This window comes from Rutilus rutilus (genome assembly GCF_951802725.1).
Source record: "Rutilus rutilus genome assembly, chromosome: 10".
Classification (NCBI taxonomy): Eukaryota; Metazoa; Chordata; class Actinopteri; order Cypriniformes; family Leuciscidae; genus Rutilus; species Rutilus rutilus.
In genome coordinates, this window is record NC_140215.1 from 36,656,463 (window position 1) to 36,681,462 (window position 25,000).

Here is a 25,000-nt window from a genome sequence, read left to right on the forward strand (position 1 = left end):
AAAGCACACTTCTTTTTCACAAGGGTTCTTGCGGCAAACATTTTCAGCCTCTCTCTAATCCTCAGAATTAAACAGGCTGTACCTTTAAGACTTCTATATGAAAATGTGGTCACATGACAAAGAGTTCACAGTTGTGACATTAATACGATGAGCGTTTCTGTCCACACACCTGCACCACTCCCATACAGGAGTCCAGGAAGATGGTTCCTTTGGGCTCTTTGTTGATCTTCTCATCCTTGTAGAAATTGAGATTATATGACCCGTCGCCCAGCTGCGTCAGGTGGAAATACCTTCTTTTAAAGACTGAGTGAAAAAAGAAGAGTGCAAATGAGACATGAAATGTAAACAAGTGCATAGTCATAACATAGACACAATGTTCAGAAGTGAGGAATCTCACCCTCATGGTGACGCTGATGGCGCTGTTCACGTTGCCTTTGTGTAGCCAGCCCTGTTTAATGAGACCACCCTTCTGAGAGCCAAGAGAGGCCGTGTCCTGCACACACACACACACACACAAAAACAAGAGAGAGTTTTGTGATGACAGTCCAAAGCTTGTGTGTTTAATCCTGCAGAATGAACAAAGTGGGAGTCAAATTAGGGAGAAAGAACATAATCCAGAGCCACAACTGAACAGAGCCTCAGATAAACCTGACTCAAAGAACGACACAGAACACATTTTTTAAACATTAAATAATCAGAATTATTCTAAACTTTTGACTGCTAGTGTAAGCCTAATTTGTTTGGATATAGCGAATTTTATAGAAATCAAAACGTTAAAAACCTAAATGGCAAACGGTCTCCAGAGAGGACCACATCTGGAGAACTGCATGCTATTAATTACATTATACAAGTTGGCAATCTCAATTTGTATGAAACATGATTTATTTTTACTTTTTTTAAATGAGCGTGAAGGTCCACCCATGACTCCACCTATACATGTAACCCTCACTGGGACATAAGCAGTGCTAAAGGTACAAATGAGATTGTACAAATTCATACGAATTTGCCAAAGCGTACAGCATAAAAGAGTTATGAATTGCCATGAGACTGTGTCGATATGTCCTGCTAATAAACAAAATGTATAATATTTGAGAAAAGATGTATTAAAAAGGAGAAATAATCAGAAAATCTGTTGTGTACTCTTAAGGCCTGTTTACACCAAGGACGATAGCTATACTGATAACAATAAAGATCAAGATATACTGTAGGCCTAGGCTAGTTCTAACGTTTTTTTAAATATAAAAGGATAGCCAACAAAATCTGTAGTAGATTTTTCCCTAAACCTAACTATCTGGGGCGTCTACAAATCGACACCCAATTCCTTTATACTCTAGCTCTTGCTTCTTCAGTCGACAACTGGCCGAGTTTTACTCTAACTAACTTGCTTCCCTAAACTAGCTCACTTCCAAAACTAGCTTCCTGCGCAGGAATAATCGACAAACAGACCTGCAAATGTCCTTTAAATGCTTTAATCACGGCCAGGAGATCTTCCCGAGCAGTTCTCAGGGAATCTCTCCCAAGAAGCAAGGCCGGAGGATCTCAGACAAATTCCATTGAGAATCCCACCAGAAAACACAAATACAACCGTTTTTATAGAATCGAGAAAACAAATAAGACTAACATGTCACCTTCAATATGATTGGTTCAATTGGTTCAAAAGCCCCAACCTTTTCCCTCTGTCACTGGCACAAGCAAACTCTGATTTGTGTGATTACTTATCACAAGGTTTGAGAACTAGTCATCTGTCTAGTTTCACTTCCCTAATTGTTATTTACACACACACACACACACACACACACACACACACACACACACACACACACACACACACACACACACACACACACACACAATCAAAGTCACAAGTTTTCCCCAAAGAGTTTGGAAACATTTAAAAGCATATGAATGTCGTTCCTGCAAGAAAAACAAATGTTAGTTGATTAATTAAAGTTGATTAATTAAAAATATCCATCACAAATCACTTTCAGAATGATTTTTTTTTTCCAGCTGATGATCTAATAAAAACATTGACAGCCAATCAGAATTCCTCCTGCTTTTGAAGCGGCAGATGACGTAACTTTATGGTCTGCTGATATGGATGCTAATGATAGTTATAACGTTATAGTGATCGTTCTTGCTGTGAACGGGCCTTTATGTCTTTCAGCCGTGAAATGGTGCCGAAAAACCTGAAAAACCCAGCAAGAACAATAGAAGGTTAAACTTGGTACAATGGGTCAGTTTGTCTCTGAATCACCAGTTAAACACTCCTTATCGCTGTACTCTTGAGACTCTGCAGACACACACCAGATGCAATGCTTGTGCTGTGATCGTGTGTGTGGGCAGAGGAGTCTGGATGCTTCATGGACCTCACAGAACAAACACTATCTGCGCTTTCCAGTCAGCAGATATATCAAAATACAGCCTTGGACAGTCTGGGCTGTGGATGTGAGAGTGTTTTGATCAGGTTTATATGACTCATATAGTCTGATATCGTGACAATATGGAGCTCACACTCGAGGAGAAAAAAAAAAACACAAATTTTATGCAGAGGCTCAAAATGAGAAAACTTTAAATCAATGAGATTTTTATGACTACAGAGTGACTACCTGCATAAAATGCATATTAATATCAGTCATTGCTTTATATCTGCCAATACTGTCTTAGTAAGATAATATTTAAATGCTTAGTTTTATGATCAAAGCTCTGTAGTTTTAAAACATATAATGCAATCCAATACAATTATGATTGAAAGATATAAACAAATAAACCTTCATCAAAAGCCTGATGATCATATTTGCACATTTGAACATGATTTTATAAAAGGTTTCACAGCAAAAGTGAACCACGAGCTGACGGTGGATGTTAATATTTAGTTTATATGTAGAGCTATGTTCCAACTAAATGTGGCGCAATACAAACATATTTAGTGTTGTGTACGTAAGTTGTAAGTTAGTGACACTTGGTATCTAGATAAGACTCTGGGCTTTCCTTCAATGCAAGTCCGTGGAATTATCATTTTTTTATAATGATTTACTTTGATTTTTATCATTCACATAAACTTGTCATCATTTAATACTTGTGGTTAAGGGTTTGTTAACATGTGAAGGTCAAATATGGTAACTCACATTCAGAATTTGTCCTCTGTATGTAACCCATCCAAGTTAGAGCCACGACTGCCCCAAACCTCAGCAACCATCACTATTAAATGTTAGAGTCTGTGAAAACAGCCTATGATTGTAACGGGCTGTGATGTAAAACATTGATGTGGCGAGCTGTTATGATTGGCTGTGCCGTTGGATGGCCATCAGCGATTGGCTGTTTGTTTACTGCGATGCCAAAACACACTCAACTTTCTATAAACACAAGAAATCCGTCAGCAACCAAATTAGACAAACGAGCCCATGCATAGCACAGGCCAAAACTCTGCACAACAACACAGCTATAGAGCTCCTCAAACCTACGAGCTGAGACATATCAGACTGAGGTACTGCACACATATGGCCTAAAATAAGAAACGTGACTCAAACTTGAGTGGGAAGCTGATCAGTAGAATTAAATATGAATTCTGGGAAGGAATCAGCCAGAAGGGATTATGTCAGGTCATGTGCATTCTGGGAAAACCTGGATCCACTGGTACAACTTACATATTATCCTAAATAGTATGGCATTAGTGTCAGTGCATCTCATATCATAGCCTGTTTAAAATATTAAAAGAAAAAGGCCTAATGATATTTTGGGGTAATGCTGCACATTGAAAGAGAAGGAGTTTGGGACGGATCTCTTGAGTTATACAAAACTGGCAAGTATTTCAATATGAGACTAAGGGGTCTGTGGTATCAGAGGGAATATTATGAAGTGTAAGTAAAAATATGATGAAGTTTTTAAAGAAGCAATAACTGACTTTACAGGAACACTGGGACAAGGGTTACAAGGAGACATTTACAAAGCAAACTGAATTAATTTATTAGAATACAAAAATAAATAGTTTTTTTATTTTATATTTTACCTTCAAAATACCAATATTAATCAGGAAAAAATTTACTTTATGAATAATGTGGGACTTTTAATTATAAAGTCAACATTTTGAAATGTCTTTGCTTTACTATAGATTGCAACAGTTGGGGTCCGTAAGTATAAACTCATTCATTTTCTCCATTGTGTTTATTTCATAAAGCTTTAGATTTACCTCATCTTTATCCACGTCTTCATCCACCTCAAAAACATGCTGTGCTAAATGATCAGGTCTGGACACTTTGCTGTAAACAAAACAAACACAGATTCAGATTCACACGGGACTAACAGCACTTACACCACCGCTCAAAAGTTGTGAAATGTAATCATTTAATTTAATTTGCGATATACTGGAATGACGTCTTATCTTAAACTTCTTATCCGTTCAGCTTTATGTAATGTTTGGAAATGACTTTGTAATGAAAGTGTTTTTTTTTCTTTTTCTCTCAGTTAATCAGATCTTGGCCGTTCTCTCATCCTGATCAACTTTGTGTCATTAAAAGATGAAAAAAACAGATGTCCATTTAAATGGTTGAAGGGTCTGTGTGTGTGTGTGAATGTGTGTGAGTGTGTGTGAATGTGGAGATGATGACCTCACTCCCTGTTCCTCTGCTCTATTGTTACCCAGAAAAACACATTTCCTGCTATCGCCACCACACACATCTTTCCAAGAGCTGACAATCAAACACACACACACACACACACACACACCCTACAGCTATAATCACACAGGCCGTAACGCGTTCTCACCTGGGAAGCTGACGGAAGTCACTGGAATAATCCTCATATTTGTAGTTGACAACAAGCCAGTCAGAGATGTAAGACTTGATGCACTGTAAAAACAAACACATCGTTGCCATCATTAGCATTAGCATTAGCTTTAGCACATACAACTGCAATTAATTGTCTACACAAACTCTGTTTATTACAAGGAGTCTCGGCGAGAGCACACACACATTGAGCTGTGCTGCTCCAGTAGGAGATGAGGGTTCAGTTCTGCTCAATCTCCTTCTTTCTCTCTCCATCATTCCTCTCTACCGCCCTCACATTAAAACCTGTCCAAAGCCACTGTGTCAATTGATGCTGTCAATCAACTAAATCACATCCAACATAAAAGTTTGTAAATATACAATATATAATATATGTGTGTATATACAGTATATACGCATACACACACAGACATATTTACAAACTTCTATGTTAGACGTGATTTAACTAATTTAATTTGATGTGTGCACATATATTCAAAGTATTTTTGTGTATGTTTTGTCAATGTAAATAATGAAGAGTGGACAGGAACTGGAGTGGGATCAGAAGCAGAACTGAACCATAACCACATCTTCCACAGTTTTCCTCCTTTCTGACAGGAAAGCATTACTATTTTTGGGTCACTGTTTTATGCAGAGTCACCGTGAGCTCAAAAAGATCTCATTTATTCCCTCAATCCTTTACTCTGTGTCCAATCTGATTTTTTTTTTTTTTTAGGAAGAACGGAAAGGAGATGAAAGACAGGAGCAAGAAAACCCGTTTCTAACATAGATCAAAACAAGTCAAACAGAGAAACCACTCAATATTCACACACACACACACACACACACACACACACACACACACACACCACATTTATGCTTTGCAATAATGCTAAATAAAATAACATGTAAAATAACATGTATGTTAATTGCTGCAGTCCATTTAAAAATATCGAATTAATTTGAATTATTATTATTTTTTTAAAGGTGAATGGTGTATGAATGATTCAATGACTCACTCATAAATACTTCACTTGTTTCTTTACTGAATGAATCAGTGTTTTTGAACGAATCTCTTGAATGAATGATTCAATGACAAACACATTTCTAACAGTCACTTGTCGCCACCTACTGGTGTAACGACGTAATGAAACAATCTTTATTTGAAGTGTCAAGTTTCTTTCATAAGGTGATTTACTCTCTTTTCTACTACCAGAGTCACTGTGATCAGACTCATCAAAGCTTTAATAAACACAGATCTGAATCACTGTGATTTAGAAATAAGAGCATGTGAATGTTTGAATTGAGATTGCGATCTTTTAACGATTAATCATTCAAATGTTCCATTTAAAGAAAATGCATTTTTCTTCTGACTATTATTTCATATGTCAGGCTTTACAGTGTTAATATGTTGCAAGGTGTCAAGGGAAATGTTGATTATTAAGGTATTTTAATATCCATCTCTTTTGAAGGTAGCTTCTCACAAAGACTAGAAATCTCACATTAAACCATCTGTTCAATATATTCTGCTGGAGAACAGCCCTGCGTCTGCCAGTATCATCAGTGTGTGTGTGTGTGTGTGTCTGTACTCAGAGAATTTGGGAGTATCCCTAGAGTTTATACCTATCTGCCAGTCAGTTTAATAGAGATGTGGAAATATCTGTAGAACAATAGAGCTCTATTCTCCACTCAACTAGGAGTGTGTGTGTGTGTGTGTGACGTGAAATGAAGGTCAATCTCGGACAAAGTCCTCTCTATAAACATCAGAGGAAATCCTCTGAGTGCAGCAAGTGTGTGTGTGTGTGTGTGTCAAATGTTAAAATACTGTTATAGAACAATATGTGCTGTGCTCTTCACAAAATGTATTTAAGCCAACTTAAAAGGAATGATTTACAGGGACACAAATAGGGACACAAATACTATAGATGCAGTTAAATACATGTACAGAATCACAGTGGACAGTGGATCTTCACAATATTAAGCATGTCACACACACACACATACACAGTCACACACACACAAAAACATACTCACTCACACACTCACATATACACACACACACACACACACGTCTGACTATGACTGAGAAGGAAAAATGTACAAAATCCTGTAAGGTAAAATTAGTACAGTTGTGTATTCAGAAAGAGTGTGTTTCACCTCTTGCACGAACAGACTCTGAGCGTCTCTGAGAGCGTGAGCAGGGATCGAGGAGCAGAGCGTCCGGGTCTGGCGGGACACTGAACACACCTGAGGAACACACACACACTGGGTTACTATCTCACACACACACACAGAACATGATACATGCACATCTAAACTGCCATCCTACCCAACACACACCAACAGATTAGGGATGTGCACAAAGTAATCTGAAGTGACAGTGATGATCAACGTTTTTCAAATGCTCTCCTTTTACGTTCCACAGAAGAAAGAAAATCATGCAGGTTTGGAACAACATTGTTTAAAAATTAAATTTTTAGGTGAACTATGCCTTGAAACATGAAATCACACATTTAATCAGATTTTTTTTTTACACAGTATAAAAAATAAATACAAAAACAACAACAATAGAGAACAATTTCCATCCAATGCAGGGAGTTTTCGCATGAAAGAAGCATTAGAGCTGGACAAACACAGTTTGACAGCAAAACTCCCCAGCCTGACTCATGCCAGATCAGCAGGACTTCGGCTCTTATGAACCGATCGTCTCCATCCCTTCAGAAAGTGAGAGTCATGCTCATCATGAATGACACCATTTGACTGCAAAAAACATCTTTCCCTATAGACGGCCATTCAAACGTGTGTACCCTCACAAAACAATTCAAGCAAATGTAATTGAGATGAATGAGAGTGCAACCAGAAAGCTTTCACTAGGTATTAAACGTATACATAAACGATATCCAGCATACAGCGAATCAGATGAGAAACACATTCACACTGTTTGGTCCTCACTGATTTTGCACTATCCCTTAGTTTTCTGTTCCTGCCAAACGAAACACGGCATCTTGACAAGGGTTGAGGGATCAGAGATCAGAGATGAAATGATTCTGCTATTGATGTTTTATATTTGGAAGTTAAGTGCTTCTCCACGTCACCAGGGTCAGCGTGTCTCAGATTCAGCGGAAAACAGTGTTAATGGCATTCCAGAGAAAACACACACACAATAGAGCCCTCCTGTTCCCAAACTTCCTCTCCTGAAGCCCCACTTCCTCCTGGAGAGATGATAATCACAGTGAAGAGGAGAGGAACACTGCAGGAGTCATCGAGGACACACACACACACACACACACACACACACACACACACACACACACACTCACACCACTGTGTGTTGCTGGGAGATGCAACGTTTCTGCTTTGTTTGGAACTATTTTCGTTTGCAAAACCGTTAAAACTGTCAAACTGTCAGTTCATATAATCTACTTATTGTTCACACTGATGCACACTCGCACTGACACTCGCACTGACACCCCCACTGACACTCGCACTGACACCCCCACTGACACCCGCACTGACACCCCCACTGACAGCCCCACTGACAGCCCCACTGACACCCGCACTGACAGCCCCACTGACAGCCCCACTGACACCCCCACTGACACCCGCACTGACAGCCCCACTGACACCCCCACTGACACCCGCACTGACAGCCCCACTGACACCCCCACTGACACCCGCACTGACACCCGCACTGACACACGCACTGACAGCCCCACTGACACCCGCACTGACAGCCCCACTGACACCCCCACTGACACCCGCACTGACAGCCCCACTGACACCCCCACTGACACCCGCACTGACACCCGCACTGACACCCGCACTGACACCCCCACTGACACCCGCACTGACAGCCCCACTGACACCCCCACTGACACCCGCACTGACACCCGCACTGACACCCGCACTGACACCCGCACTGACAGCCCCACTGACACCCCCACTGACACCCGCACTGACACCCCCACTGACACCCGCACTGACAGCCCCACTGACAGCCCCACTGACACCCGCACTGACAGCCCCACTGACACCCGCACTGACACCCGCACTGACAGCCCCACTGACACCCCCACTGACACCCGCACTGACAGCCCCACTGACACCCGCACTGACAGCCCCACTGACACCCGCACTGACACCCCCACTGACACCCGCACTGACAGCCCCACTGACACCCGCACTGACACCCCCACTGACACCCGCACTGACACCCCCACTGACACCCGCACTGACACCCGCACTGACCCGCACTGACACTCGCACACACACACACACACACACACACTGACACTCGCACTGACACGCCCACTGACACTCCCACTGACACCCCCACTGACACCCGCACTGACACCCGCACTGACACCCGCACTGACACCCGCACTGACACCCGCACTGACACCCCCACTGACACCCCCACTGACACCGACACTCGCACACACACACACTCGCACACACACACTGACACTCGCACTGACACGCCCACTGACACTCGCACTGACACCCCCACTGACACCCGCACTGACACCCCCACTGACACCCGCACTGACACCCCCACTGACACCCCCACTGACACCCGCACTGACACTCGCACACACACTGACACTCGCACTGACACGCCCACTGACACTCCCACTGACACTCCCACTGACACCCGCACTGACACCCGCACTGACACCCGCACTGACACCCGCACTGACACCCGCACTGACACCCGCACTGACACCCCCACTGACACCGACACTCGCACACACACACACTCGCACACACACACTGACACGCCCACTGACACCCGCACTGACACCCCCACTGACACCCGCACTGACACCCCCACTGACACCCCCACTGACACCCGCACTGACACTCGCACACACACTGACACTCGCACTGACACGCCCACTGACACTCCCACTGACACCCCCACTGACACCCGCACTGACACCCGCACTGACACTCGCACACACACACACTCGCACACACACACTGACACTGACACGCCCACTGACACTCGCACTGACACCCCCACTGACACCCGCACTGACACCCCCACTGACACCCGCACTGACACCCCCACTGACACTCGCACACACACACACTCGCACACACACACTGACACTCGCACTGACACGCCCACTGACACTACCACTGACACTCCCACTGACACCCGCACTGACACCCGCACTGACACCCGCACTGACACCCACACTGACACTCCCACTGACACCCGCACTGACACCCGCACTGACACCCGCACTGACACCCCCACTGACACTGACACTCCCACTGACACTCCCACTGACACCCACACTGACACCCCCACTGACACCCACACTGAAACCCCCACTGACACCCCCACTGACACCCGCACACACACACACACTCGCACACACACACTGACACTCGCACTGACACGCCCACTGACACCCGCACTGACACACACACTGACACTCGCACGCACACGCACAGGACATCAGTGTGATAGAGCTGATGGAGATTCAGGCAGTGGTAAAGACCTGGACTGGTGCGCTAAGGTCACAGGTTCAAGGTAAGCTGAGCGATGAACACATGGGAACGAGCACGAACTAGAGATCAGCAGCACACGAGACACACACACAACAGAGGAACGCAGGTTCTTCTATGTGGGATTAAGATCCGGGGAGTTGCCTGGCCATGGATATAACATTTCAATGTAATGATCTCAGAGCCACTTCATTTTCATTATCACTCTTGCCTTGTGACATGCTGCTCCATCATGCTGGAAATTAAACAGATCATTACCAAATTTCTCCCGGATCTTTGGGAGAAGTTGATCTTGCAGGTCGTTTTGATACCTTTCTTTATTCCCCACAGTGTTTTTAGGCAGAATCAGGGGCGGAGTCAGAGATTGTAAACATTCAGGGCTAAGCCCAAATGCAGTTTGTCCAAGGATATTTTAATTTGGCCTTAAAAGCTTTACTGACTTAAAAGGAACTTTTGTTGTACTACGCTGGAGTAAAGTTCATAAAATGATCAGTGTTTCCCACAGGATTTTGTAAAACTATATTGAGGGACCACTGTTGGAACGACACAGGACTCATGCTAGCGTTCACTTTTTTTTCCAATTGATTTCCCAGATGTCCTGAACAGTCAGGGAAAATAACTGCACCAGTCTTCTGCTGTCCAGTCCTCGCAGTTCCTGCAGAATATCAGTCAGTCCACGATGGTTTTCTTGGAGAGAAGTGGGTTCTTTGGTGCCCTTCTTGACTCCAGGCCTTCTTTGAAGTCTTGGCCTCAGTGTTTGTGCAGATGAACTGGAAACCCCCTGCTGTCTCCTCACGCCTGCTGGATGCTCTGGGACATCCTGAAGCCTTCTTCACCACAGCTGAACCTCTCTCCTTGAAGTTCTGGATGATCCGGTAAATGGTTCTTTCAGGTGCAATATTCTTTGCATCAGATTCCTTGCATGTGAGGCCATTTTGATGCAAAGTGACAATGGCTTCACGTCTTTCTCTGGAGGGAACCATTGCTATGATTGGAGGGAACCATTGCTAACACAAAAACACAATGATTGGAGGGAACCATTGCTATGATTGGAGGGAACCATTGCTAACACAAAAACACAATGATTGGAGGGAACCATTGCTAACACAAGAACACAATAGGCTTGTTTGAGATGAGCAAAATCGGCACAGAACCTATCACCGGTGATCACCGCAAGATGCATGCCGGTTAGAAATGTGTCCGAGTGTGGTCACTGATGATAATGCTTAATTAATGAAGAAAAGCAGAAAGTGTGATCGTGATTAAAATATGACTAATCGTGCAGCCCTAATTTTCTAAGGCAACCCAGCAACTAGCTGATTTTGGAAATGCATAGTTATGCCCATTCTTAACTAGTAGCACCAACTGGAATTGCAAAAATAATTACTGTTAATCGACAGGTTTCCCAAACACTAGCCTTATTCGTTCAAACCAGAGGTCCCGTCTAAAACTCACAGCGTTGGTTGAGCCATTTTCAATATATACTGTCAGATAAATAGAGCAATATGTTTTAAAGCACTACAGATCCACAGTTTCACTCTTCAGAACGTCAACATACTGATGGGCCATTTACCACGGTCTCTGTATTAAAGTCACCACAAAATCAAAATGGAACTATTGACTAGGGCTGTGTATTGGCAAGAATCTGGCGATACGATACGTATCACGATACATGGGTCACGATTCAATATATTGCAATATATTTCGATACTGTGCATAAGGCGATATATTGGATTTTTTTTAAGTAAAATATATTAAAAATATTTAAAAAAAAAAGACATGATGTGCATAAAGTCAAAGAAGTTTACTTTAGGTAAACAATTCAGTACACAGAAAATCAAACTGCCAGTTTGGGATTGTGGTTCACAGGTTCTTAGTGAGCAAATTTTTATATGCTCAAGTAGGCCATAATAAAAGAAAATAGGTACATATCCCCTGTCACAATACAAAACAACAACGTGAACTGGACGAAAATGAATGAAAGTGGATGAAAGTGAACAAAATGAATGTGTCATATATTGAAATCAAGTTTTATGTGATAAAAGATTTTAAAAGAACTGGACGCGCGAATGAGGCCAACCGCGCCGCGCTAAACGCCTCGTGCCGCAGGACTTCCAGACGCGCGTAAACGCGTCTTTGCATTGACTTAACATTGAAATCACTCGCGCCAGATGCTCTATTCGCGTTTGGTGTGAACGATGCACGCGATTACATTTAGAAATAGACAAGCTTTGTTTCCAAATGCACCAAGCAAAGATATCCTTTCAATTGTATAAACTTTTTTTTTTTTTTTTTTTTTTTTTTTTTTAACAATCTTTTTATTGAGATGTATCAAACTATAACAATGTAATACAACAATATTATGGTTACATCTTTTCATAAAAAAATAAAATAAATAAAAATAAATAAATAAATAAATAAATAAATAAAATAAAATAAAATAAAATAAAATAAAATAAAATAAAATAAAACAAGGCACAGGTTATTTTAAATAGCAACACAGGTTATTCCAGAAAGTAATACAGTACGAAGGGGAAGTTGAAAATACAAAACACGCATAGAAGGCATACAACAAATCATTATTTAACAATGTTTTCTTTAAATAAAAAATACAAAAATATGAAAAGGGGGATAAATAAGATAGGTCAAGTGTCAAGTTAGCTTGTCTTCTCCTGTCTTATTTAGTACATTCCCAAAATCCGAATTTGATATAAAGGATATAAAGGGTGTCCAAATTTTCTCAAAAGAAGAAATTTTACCTTTCAAGATATAAGTTATCTTTTCCATAGCTAAACAGAAGGACATGTTATTGATCCACTGTACGATAGATGGCTTTTCCACTTTCTTCCAATACAAGGCTATTAGACGCTTTGCTTGAAGTATACTAATATCAACAAGTTTACGAGTGCTGCCATGGTCCACAGTATTCTCAGGAATAATTCCCAAAATAAAAATTTCGGGTTTCATTGGTAGATTTATAGACACCATCTGAGAAATAAATATAGCCACCTCCTTCCAAAACTCCTGCACCTTTGGGCAGTTCCACATGCAATGCAAAAGTGTACCTTTATCATCTGAGCACTTGATGCACGTATCTGGGATATTCTGGTTAATTTTATTTAACCTAACTGGAGTAATGTAAGTTCTCATAATCCAGTTGTACTGAATTAATTTAAGATTACTATTAACTGTTTGTACATGAGCTTTCGTACATATTCCATCCCAAACATCCGAGGGAATGTTTACATTTAAATCTTCTCTCCAGGAAGCCAATTTAGATTCTGATGATTCTTTAGAGTGTGATTCTAACATTTTATAAAACATAGATATTAAACCTTTAGTTTGGGCAGATTTTGATAACAGTTCTTCAAGAGGTGTCTTATTAGGTTTTGTAAGCTTTGCACCTTGATAGGAAGAAACATAGCTCCTAAATTGAAGGAATTTAAAAAAATGTTTTTTGGGAATATCAAATTGCGCTACAATTTCGGCAAAGGACATTAGATCCTTTTCCCTATAGAAATCCTCAATTTTCTGTAACCCTTTATCAAACCACATTTTAAATCCAGGGTCAGATCTAGCTGGTTTAAAACGCTTGTTTCCCCATATTGGAGTAAAACATGATAAAGTATTGCACTGCCCTAGATATTTATATACATCACACCAGACGTTAATTGTATTAATGAGGATAGGGTTAAAAGATAGAACGTCTTTATCTTTTCTGAGGGATTTAATGTCTGCCGAATAGAGGTAGAGATTAAGGGGTAATTTTGACTTTATGAAGAAAGATTCAATATCCACCCAAGATGCACAATGTTCAGATGAGAAATAATATAAGGTCGATCGTAACTGTGCTGCCCAGTAGTACCACTGTAGATTCGGAAACTGAAGACCACCCCTATTATAAGGCAAGTACAATAATGATAACCGAACACGAGCTCTTTTATTATTCCATATGAAGTCAGTGAATGATCTCCGAAGTATTGTAAAAAAGGAGGTTGGAGGGCAGAGAGGAATATTTTGAAACAGATATAATATTTTAGGTAGTACGCTCATTTTTATTATATTTACACGTCCAATTAGCGATATAGGTAGATTTTTCCACCGTTCAATAAATTTAGAGACCGTGTTCAAAAGAGGTTGGTAATTAACCAAAGATATATGATCTATATTCGCCGTTATTTTAATTCCTAAATAAATAAAGGAATCTACCACATTGAACTGTGTTACAGTTGGTATTTGACTATCACCATCATTCAGTAACAGGATACATGATTTAGATTGGTTTATTTTATAACCAGAAAAGTTACCAAAGAGCGAAAGAAGTCGTATTAGAGAAGGGATGGAGTGAGCCAGATTTGTCAAGTATAGAATTACATCATCTGCATACAACGAAATGCGCAAATCTATTGTGTCTGATCTGATACCTAGTATATTACTATGAGATCTTACCGCGATGGCAAGTGGCTCAATTGCTAAGATAAAAAGAAGGGGTGAAAGGGGGCACCCTTGACGAGTACCCCTTTGGATGTTAAAAGCCTTAGAAACTATATTGTTAGTTAGTACTTCAGCCATAGGATGCATGTAAAGTATCTTAATCCATTTACAGAAAATTTCCCCAAACCCAAATCTTTTAAGGACCTCAAATAGATACGGCCATTCCACCCTGTCGAAAGCCTTTTCGGCATCTAAGGAAAGAATGGCCGCATCACAAGCCCCTTTTTTAAGATATAAAACATTAAGCAAGGTTCTAACATTATGAAAACCCTGCCTACCCTTAATGAATCCATTTTGGTCTCTGTGTATTATCTTAGGTAGAAGTGTCTCCAACCTCCTTGCTAAAATTTTGCTTAGTACTTTAACATCTGTATTAAGTAATGAGATTGGTCGAAATGAATCACATTTTGTATTTATTTTGTTAGGCTTGGGTATGAGTGTAATGAGAGCATGTCTTAAGGATTCTGGGAGTATACCATTTGCAAAGGATTCTTTAAACATATCTAAAATAGGTCTGGCAAGTTTTCTTTTAAATTTCTTGTAAAAATCTACATTAAGGCCATCCGGTCCCGGTGTTCGACCTGCTGTTAAACTGTTGATGGCTTCTGTGATCTCTTCTTCTGTTATGTCCATATCTAGAGACAGTTTTGTCTCTTCAGAAATAATAGGTATAGACAGACTGTCAAGAAATTCTTTTTGTGTACTGTTATCTGCATATTCAGAGGAATATAAAGTCTCAAAAAAGTATTTAAAAGTGTCATTTATCTTTACTGGGTCCACTGTAATGATGCCACAATTGTCTTCAATAGAATTTATAGTTCTTTCTGATTGCTTTTGTTTAATTCTCCAAGCTAACAATTTCCCTGCCTTTTCACCTTGATCATAATAATTTTGTCTTAACATCATTAGACTAGCTGCTGCATTTTTGGCAGATAGTTCATTATATTTAGTTCTAAGATTGAGCAGTTCCTGATGAATATTTGAGTCATTTTTATTTGATAAGGTCTTTTCTAAAAGTTTTATTTTAGTATCCAGTTCAGTCAATTCTTTCTTAAAGCTTTTTGATTTACTACTTGTGACACTTAGAATAACACCTCTAATGAAGACTTTAAAAGCCTCCCATCTTATACTAGCTGATGTTTGTGTTGTATTAATGTCAAAATACATATCTATCTGCTGTAGAATATGTTTATTGAATTGATCATCTAGGAGCCATTTGGGATTAAATCTCCATTTTGGAGGGTTTCCTAGTAATTTAGGGTCAATGTAGGTGAGTGAAATAGGGGCATGGTCTGAAATTACAATAGAATCATAAGAACAATCAGTAATGTATGACATAAGTGTTACAGAAATAAGAAAATAATCAATTCTAGAATAGGACTGGTGTGTTTTGGAAAAGCAAGAATATTGAATATCTTTAGGGTGCAAATGTCTCCATATTTCAACAAGGTTTAAATCCTTTATAAAATAATTTAGGGTCTTTCTAGTCTGTTTATGGGATTGATCAAGGCCAGATGAACGATCTCTAATTGGATCCAATGTGCAGTTGAAATCTCCTCCCATCACATAAAACCCAGAAAAGGTGGATAAAGTTAAGAAGAGGTTACTATAAAATTTGGGTACGTCATCGTTAGGGCCATAAACATTAATAAGATTCAGTCGTTTAGATAATAATGTTCCTTGAACAATTAGGTATCTACCTGAAGGATCCTGTATTGTCTTATCCATCTGAAATGGAATTGATTTGTGAATCATTGTAATTACCCCTCTCGCTTGAGAACTAAATGAAGCTGCAAATACCTGACCAGGCCACCTATTACGTATTCTACATATGTCTTTGGGCATTAGATGTGTTTCTTGAAGAAAAACGATTTTAGACTGTAGTTGCTTTAATCTGGACATCACTTGTTTGATTTTAGAAAAAGTATGTAGCCCCCTACAGTTCCACGAAATAAATTTAACCCCAATGGTATCTGTCATTTCCTTTTATATTATGAAATAATCCAACACTCTTCCATATTTTAAAACGAAAAATCACCTGTACCTTGTAAGGATAAGAATTAAAACAAACTGAAATAAACAACATATTTATAAGCATCCAATTTAAAGTAGATAAAACACACACACAAAAAAAAAAAAACACTTTAACTCCACAACTGCGACCTGCCGAGAACCACCAGCAAATCCAAACAATTCTTTACTTCTAACTTCCTTAACTGAATCTACCCAATTTAACTTAGGGAAAAGATCCGTACGGTGAATCGCATCGCATTTGAGCCCCGCTGTGCAATTTACATCGTCCCATTATAAGGAATTCAACCTATTGATTTGTCTATTGCTTATGTGTTCTTGAAAGTGAACAAAGAACAGAAAATAGCACCATCTTACATGCTCATTAGAAAGTCGTTAACTTCTGACGGACTTTGAAAGACGTGAGCCTGGCCATCAACGGTCACTCGGAGGCGTGCTGGAAAGATGAATCCATACATCAGTCCCTTAGCTCGCAGCTTCTTCTTTACTTCGTCGAATTGCCTCCGTTGTTTGTTCACTTCAGCAGAAAGGTCCGGAAAGAACATGATTCGGTGATTTTTGAACAGTACATCTTTTTTTGCTCTGGCCGCACGCATCACGCGTTCCTTGTCTCTATAGTCCAAAAACTTCACGATCATCACTCTCGGGGTTGAATTCGCGTCGGCTGCAGTTTTTCGCATATAACCGATCCTATGGGCCCTCTCTATGGCCAGTGGCTTTCGGAGTGGTTCCATATCCAGTGCTTCAGATAGCCAGCTTTCTAAGAACGTACATGCATCGTTGCCCTCGGATTTTTCTGGTAAACCTAGGAGCCTCAGATTGGAGCGTCGGCTACGGTTCTCCAAATCATCTATTTTCCAAGTAAGCGCAGAGACTTTCTTTTCAAGAGAGCTGGTCGTTGATTGAAGTGTGGAGACCGAATCTTCCGTTTGAGAAATGCGTTCCTCTGTCTGCGTTAATCTTCCGAAACACTCTGCAACTTGGTTTTTGATTTCTTGTACAGCTGAAAGGACAGTTTCGAACTGAGAAGTCATATCCACTTTCATTGAGTTTATTGCTTGTAAGATACCACTTGTATCAGCGTGTAAGCCGCCTGCTTGATCTCCACTAACCGGCAAAGAGTCTTCGTCGCCATGTGTAAGGTGCGCCCCCTCTTCCATGCTTTCGGAGTCGGAGGTATCTTCTGTATTTTCTACTTTCTTCGGCTTTTGCTTTGCTCGTTTAGGTGACATCGTGAACAGTATTCACTTATAAACAAAGTGAGCTCGAAAGTTGAACGGAACTGGAATATATTTAAGAAATCTTAAAACAGATTACAGCGGGGCTAACTCGTGCGTCTCTTCAGCAAAGCGCCATAACCGGAAGTCTTGTATAAACTTTTATAAAACCAGCCAATATAATCACAATAAACACATCCAAAATGAAATATTTAACATATATATAACAACTGCACAACGTCTAATTTGTAAACAAAATGATTTACGCACTAAATCCAGCATAAACTCCGGCACAATTTGCATATGTTTAAACTCTCAAGACAGACGTCACATCCCGAACCTCACAGCAATTGGCTGCCGACTGCGTTTTTCGCTTGATATTTGTATAAATGAACTGCCCAACTTTTTGACGCTCTCGGTCGCTCTCAACGCTTTCTCCGGTCCGTTGTCAATCCTAAATGTCGAGCCTATAGGCGAGCCTGGCGAGGACACTAGTGGTGCGTCTCAGCATAGCTATCTAGTGGTAGGGATTTAAACAACATAAACGTGAACCACTGTCTTACGGTCTTACCATGAATATTTTTGGACGTAAAAAAAAAAAAATCGATATTGCGTTTTTGAAAATCGATACAGTATTGCAAAATAAAATATCGCGATACTCAAGTGTATCGATTTTTTCTTACACCCCTACTATTGACTATAAATGATTCATCTGTTAGACAGATAACTCCTCCCTCTTCTCTGATGATGAGGGTGGGGCAACCTGTCACTCACAATAGCAAACCACAACCATCCAATCAATTCCACACAGACAAAATTTCCCCGCCCAACATTTGTTCTTGTTCCAGAAGCCGTTTCACTCAGATATACGGCACAATAGAGAAGAGAAGACTTTTGCAACTTCTGTTTCATGTAGACTTTAAAATGGGACAGGAAGTAACATAAAAAAATGTCAGACTTCAACTTCAACCTGTGAACAGTGAGACTCGGTGACCTGAGCTACAGATCTCATGACCCTAGGCTCTGTCCATCCTGATCTATGAGCATCCCAACACAATGACCCATTCCACATTCCACATCCACATCCTGAGCTCTTTCTCTCGCTGTCTGCTGTAGTTTCTCTGATCACACTGTACAGCTGTAGTCATGGCTCTCAGGAAAAAGGGTCAAGGCTGTCATACAATAAGCGAGCGTAACAGCTGTCTGACCCTCACAGTGAAGTCCAGCACTACATCTATGCTAAATGAAATCCTCTAGAGCGAATCAACACATCATCAGCTACACAACAGCCCAGAGATCAATGCTGTAATATGAAGCTCTCCCCAAACCAAAGATTTTCCCAATCGACTGGAAATCGTTCATTTAAGCCATTAGTGGACACAAATGTGTCCACGTTTGTGTGTGTTTCAATTTTCTTTAATTGAAAAATAGTATGAGTTTCAGGGCTGAGAAAGAATATTATTTGAAACATTGCTAACATTGTTATACATTACAGCGAAAGCACACCGGCAAAATCATAATTATGAATGTGGTGGAAAAACAGCAAGGAGACTATCTGAACATCTTAATAATTAGTTAAAGTCCCCCTGTAGTCAATAATTTTATTCCTTAAAACTCATCTTTGATCACCAAAATGACATATTTAAATGTTTTTTCCTTGAAAAATAATTTCTTCTTGCCTTAAAATAGCTTGAATGTAACTCTACCCCCTTGCCTCGTTTAGTTTACTCGGTTCTATGAATATGCTAAAATGAGCCCCGCCTCCACTCACTCACTCAGCTCAGAGATCCACTGGTTGACGATCACACGTTGATCTGATTGTCACGTCAGAAACACCAGCGATTTCTAGCCGTGTTTTTGAGACTGTCTTTGGTTCACTGCAGTTTTAAGGAGAAAATACTCAGCAATGGTGTCGACTTATGAATTTACACATGGTTTGTCTTAAAGCATATTAAAAACACCACATAGACACATAAACAACATTAAAAACTGGATTTTCACCACAGGGGGATTTTAACATACCAATGCAGTTAAATATGAATTTGCATCACTGGATATTACTGTCAGTTTTGAACATTTTCATCATAAAACAGTTGTCAAACATCAAACATAATAATTACTTAAATCTTCCCACACACTCTTTGACTGTAAAGATTAAAGCATCACGCTTGAATTCACACTCATCTTCCTCTGAACAGTAAGACCCGCCGTCTTTGATTTGATTGGCCATCTCAATAATTTCGACATTGACGAAGGCTGTTTCTAATGATGTCTAATGATTGGGGATGGACTTGTCCCCCTCAGTGTCTATGGGGGTTACGAACTCAAATTGAAATAGTAACGGAATATTTAGCCTATTGTATAAGAAAGAAAACAGTCTTCTGCCGTTTGCCAGCAGTGAAGCAGCTCTTTACTGCATACGATGCTTGTGAATGACCCTGAACTGCAGGCAAAGACATAAACAGTATCAAAATATGGAAACATAGTTTCTCTGACAGGGACCTGTTAACCCCAGTACTGAAGAACGGCTAGAAACGTCTCTGAGAAGCACTCGATGAGACAGCGAAATGTTCCTCAGGGTTTCTGACAGCACGATGGTTAATGAACTGGGCCACAACAGTGCACAGAGCCATTTCCCAGTAGAGATAACCCAGGATCTGAGATCACGATACCGAAGCGCTTGAACTGCTCCAGTGGGACGCCCTAACATCCGACTGCAGATGAAAAGCATTCGTCAAATACAGGAATAAAGTCTGCATCTCTCATTAGAGCTTTCAGCTTATAGTTAACACGTGTCACTAACAAGTTAACACATAAGCTCACTGAAAAGACCCACTAGACCAGCACAAACCAGTGTAAACTAGTCTTGCGGATTCAGACCTTTCATCAGTATATGTGAACAGTGCTGGCAAAATGAGTCGCAATGAGCAAACTTTCAAAAATGAGTTATTTATACAAAAAAGTTATTTTCACATTTTCTATTAAAACAAACCTTCAAAATGATGTATGATTTGTTGGAATCAGACAGAAAAATGACTGAGCTGCACCAGTTTGAAGTCGATAGAGTCAGAGAAGTCAGTTTTGAGAAAAATCAAGAGAAAGTTTTCAGAAGGTTCCAAAACAAAATTAGCAACAATACCTTAAAACCCCTGGTAATAATAACACCACACTTGGCACAAACCAAGTCAAAACCAAATATTTCCTGTATATCTATAGGAAACATATATATTGTAATTTATTTATTTTTTTAAGGAAACCACAATTGTTTGATTAACATTAATGAAACAGACAGCCTATGTATTCAGACCTGTACTGCACGGATCTAATAAGGTCACACATCAAATGGTTTTCCCCAACAGTTAACCAAACGTTCACTTCAGACATAACAGATAATGCTTGCGTTATCTTGCCAAGACAGATATTTTGAAATGCTGTAATTCTGTGTGTGTATCGGGATCACGCGCTGTCTTTATGCACACGCTTCGGATCTGTCAGTCAGTGCGAGTAAGATTGTTTTTTAATGGACAAAGGTAAGGTTCTCCTCTCAAAAAACATACGAAAAAAGATAGTTTTAGATGTTTAATTGCTATTTGGAGCATTGCGATCCGCTAGACGAGTGCTTATAGGAGTAGTTCAATTAGTAGTAGTAGTTCATGTCTTTCTTTCTTCAGTCAATAAAGAAATGAAGGTGTTTGAGGAAAACATTCCAGGATTGTTCTCCATATAGAGACTTCAATGGGGTCCAACGGGTTGAAGGTCCAAATGTGAGTTTCAGTGCAGCTTCAAAGTCTCGACACGATCCCAGCCGAGGAGTAAGAGCCTTATCTAGACAAACCATCTGACATTTAAAAAAAATTAAATAAACATTTATATACTTTTTAACCACAAATGCTCGTCTTGCTGTCCACAACCTCACGCATTACGTAATCACGTCGAAAGGTCACATGTGTTCCGGTTCAGAAATGTAGGGAAGATTTTCTCGTCCAACATCGTTGTTTGACCTTTTATTTATTTATTTATTTTTTGTAAATGGCGTTTGATTTAGTCTTTCAGGTTGGCTTTGGCCGAACACTAGTTCGGTACTTCCACCTTCGTCACACGTGACCCGTAATGTGTGACGCATCACAGCTAGTGCAAGACGAGCATTTGTGGTTAAAAAGTACAGGTATATAAATGTTTCTTTTTTTATAAAATGGCTGATGGTTTGTCTAGATAAGACCCTTATTCCTCTTATCGTGTCGAGACTTTGAAGCTGTTGGACCCCATTGAAGTCACTATATGGAGAAAACTCCTGGAATGTTTTCCTCAATTTCTTTTCGACTGAAGAAAGAAAGACATGAACATCTTGGATGGACGTGAGGCTGAGTAAATTGAGTTTTGTGAAAACCTCAAAAATCAACCATTTTTCACATGTTTTGCCTGTAGCTCGAAGTTATCCCGTGCGTATTCCGAATCCTTTTGCCAGCACGGGTCACATATTATTCCTGTCAATAAATGTGCTGTGTAAAGTGGATGGGATAGGATAGGCTCCCACAGTAAAAGCCTGATCACCTGGAAGTCCTCCAGAGGAAACTGCAGCATGTCTCGGAGTCCATCGCTGAGGATCTGAGTCTTCCTCTGAACCAGCACACTCTCATAGTCCAGAGGCTCCACCACACGCGGCTTCACCTGGAACACACACACACACACATTCAGCAGATCTTCATATTCCAGCAACTCACAGGGAATGAAAACTGAATTAGCACAATCAAATGAGGAAAGGAGTGATCCATAAAGTCCCATAAAGAATCATTATTCCAATGAGCAACACCTGAAGATTGACCATTGTGACTGTACAGAATCAATGGTGTTTAATGGGAACATTATCTGAAACAATGACCAACTCCCTCTCACCCAGTAAGTTAAACTTAAACCCAGTAACTAAGGAGTCTTTATGATAAAAAATGAATTCTGAATGTTAAGTGAAGAACTACACTGCTCATAATCCTGAAGCTCCACCAATCAGAGAAGCTGCTGTTACAATGAGAAGAGAAATCACAGCAAAAAGAGCAACAACCTTTTTGCAAAAATCACACAACAGAGTTGCTGCTATATACATATATATGTAATTTGGTATGAGTAATATATATATATATATAAAACTCAAATTGAAAAAACAGGCAGTCAATGTGCAGCGATCACGATCCTCCCTTTCTCATTTCTTTCTGTAAAGATAAATTGGTGATCTCTGAAGAATATGGGAATTTTGGACGAGGATCTTGGTAATATGTTTCCACTGATATTGTATAGGAGGAGTGTGTGTGTAAGACTAAGTGAGATAACACAGTCCACTCACACATCTGGGAGTGATATTGGCAGAATGACCTCAGATGCTGTCGTCCATGGAGACGGAGCTGTTTTGATGATGATATCATAACTGGATAGACCAATGAAAGGCCAGAATCTCACACAAACACCACGTCAACATTAAAACTTACACACACCACAACAGGTTCACTCCCGCCAGTGTGTGTGTATGTGTGTGTGTGTGTGTGTGTGTGTGTGTGTGTCATAAGCATGCAAACCAAATACTCTTAAACTAATCCAGAAACATGCTGGATAAAATAATATTACGTTGCTTATTGCACGTTTCGAGACGCTTTCAAAGTAAAATGTCCAGTGAGTGGCACTAAAAATGCGTTCAGTTTTACCCAAAACCAATGAACGTGAACCTGGCAAGGTTTATTACGTTAGATGTTGTTTGTATCATGGCAGTTCAGAAATGAAATGAGTGGCACTAAAAGCTCAATGCGTTTGAGAATATCGCACCACCAACACTAAACTTAAACAACTGTGTTAAGATAAAAATGCATTTTTGCTGAAGCAACCATGAAATGAAACCCTGCGTCTACAAGTCTTTGAGCTCTTCTATCGTGGCACGTTTTCAGCTTTCCAGTGAGATGAAGTGCATGTGTTTGTGAGTGCTCATAGACATATTTTAGACATTCGGCGATTTAATCTTTAACTCAAATATGAGAGAGCTGAGTTACAGTCATATGACTGACAGGTGATTTTATTGTTGCTATAATGAAACTAACCGTAAAAGATAGAAACTCACTCTCGAGTAATGACCGCCAGAGACGCCATGAACTTCACCTTTCTGGACTGATAACTGTGACTCAGCTGTTTCACAAGACTGGAGCCTTTACATTAATGAGATGGTTTTGTCAAATATGTTTCTTTACATAGCTCAGCATTTTATTCAATTTTGCCTTCACTCATTTATTTTAAATGGCCCTGTGGTGTGACGGAGGTACAATTAATTTCATTTAATTAAAATTTCCAATTATAGCAAATATAAACAATTATTTAAAAAAGCTATAGGTAAAACTTTACTTAAAGCCTTTATGTATAATGCATTAAAGGTATTCATAATGTACATTATAATGCAATGGTTAAAATGCATTATAATATTCACAGATTCCTTCTTACATCTTAAATTGGTTGTTTGTCGTGTTTTAATGCTATATATAATGTATTATAACTGTGGTTACAATTATTCATGTGACCATACAATGCATGATAAGGTGCACTGCAAGGCATAATTAATGCATAAAACAACATTTATAATGGATTATACATAAAGGCTTTAAGTAAAATGTTACCAAACAGTTTTAGATGGAGTATAGCATGTGTACAAACACAAATGGGAAAGACACACACCTTTATTTATCCCTGGGAACATGAATGGGACAATGTTTGCACAGTTGTGTTCAAAATGGCATCACAGTAGAGTGAGTGAGTGTGTGTGTGTGTGTGTGTACTTCTTACAGCTGTACTCTGAAACACACAGACACACTCTAACTGAACACAACAGGCTCACAAATGACAGCACACTGAGTTTCCAGAATAAAGTTCATAAGTCAGCAGAACAGCAGAATATATTGGATTAAACGGACAGCAGGAAAGAGGTTTTGTTAGTGAGATGATGGAAGCTTG

At 40.0% G+C, this 25,000-nt stretch overlaps 1 protein-coding gene across 1 annotated transcript in view; it reads right to left on the minus strand.

Moving 5' to 3' along the window:
• Nucleotides 1–169: 169 nt before the first annotated feature.
• LOC311298702 (dedicator of cytokinesis protein 9-like) overlaps nt 170–25,000 on the minus strand; it is a 26,380-nt gene continuing 1,549 nt past the window's right edge. The window contains exons 2-7 of the mRNA XM_084421839.1: nt 22,574–22,690; nt 6,918–7,007; nt 4,762–4,844; nt 4,187–4,256; nt 398–493; nt 170–303 (exon numbers count right to left, since the gene is read on the minus strand). Coding sequence (XP_084277965.1) covers nt 277–303; nt 398–493; nt 4,187–4,256; nt 4,762–4,844; nt 6,918–7,007; nt 22,574–22,690 — 483 coding nt within the window. The 3' untranslated portion in view covers nt 170–276. The remainder of the gene's footprint in view (nt 304–397; nt 494–4,186; nt 4,257–4,761; nt 4,845–6,917; nt 7,008–22,573; nt 22,691–25,000) is intronic.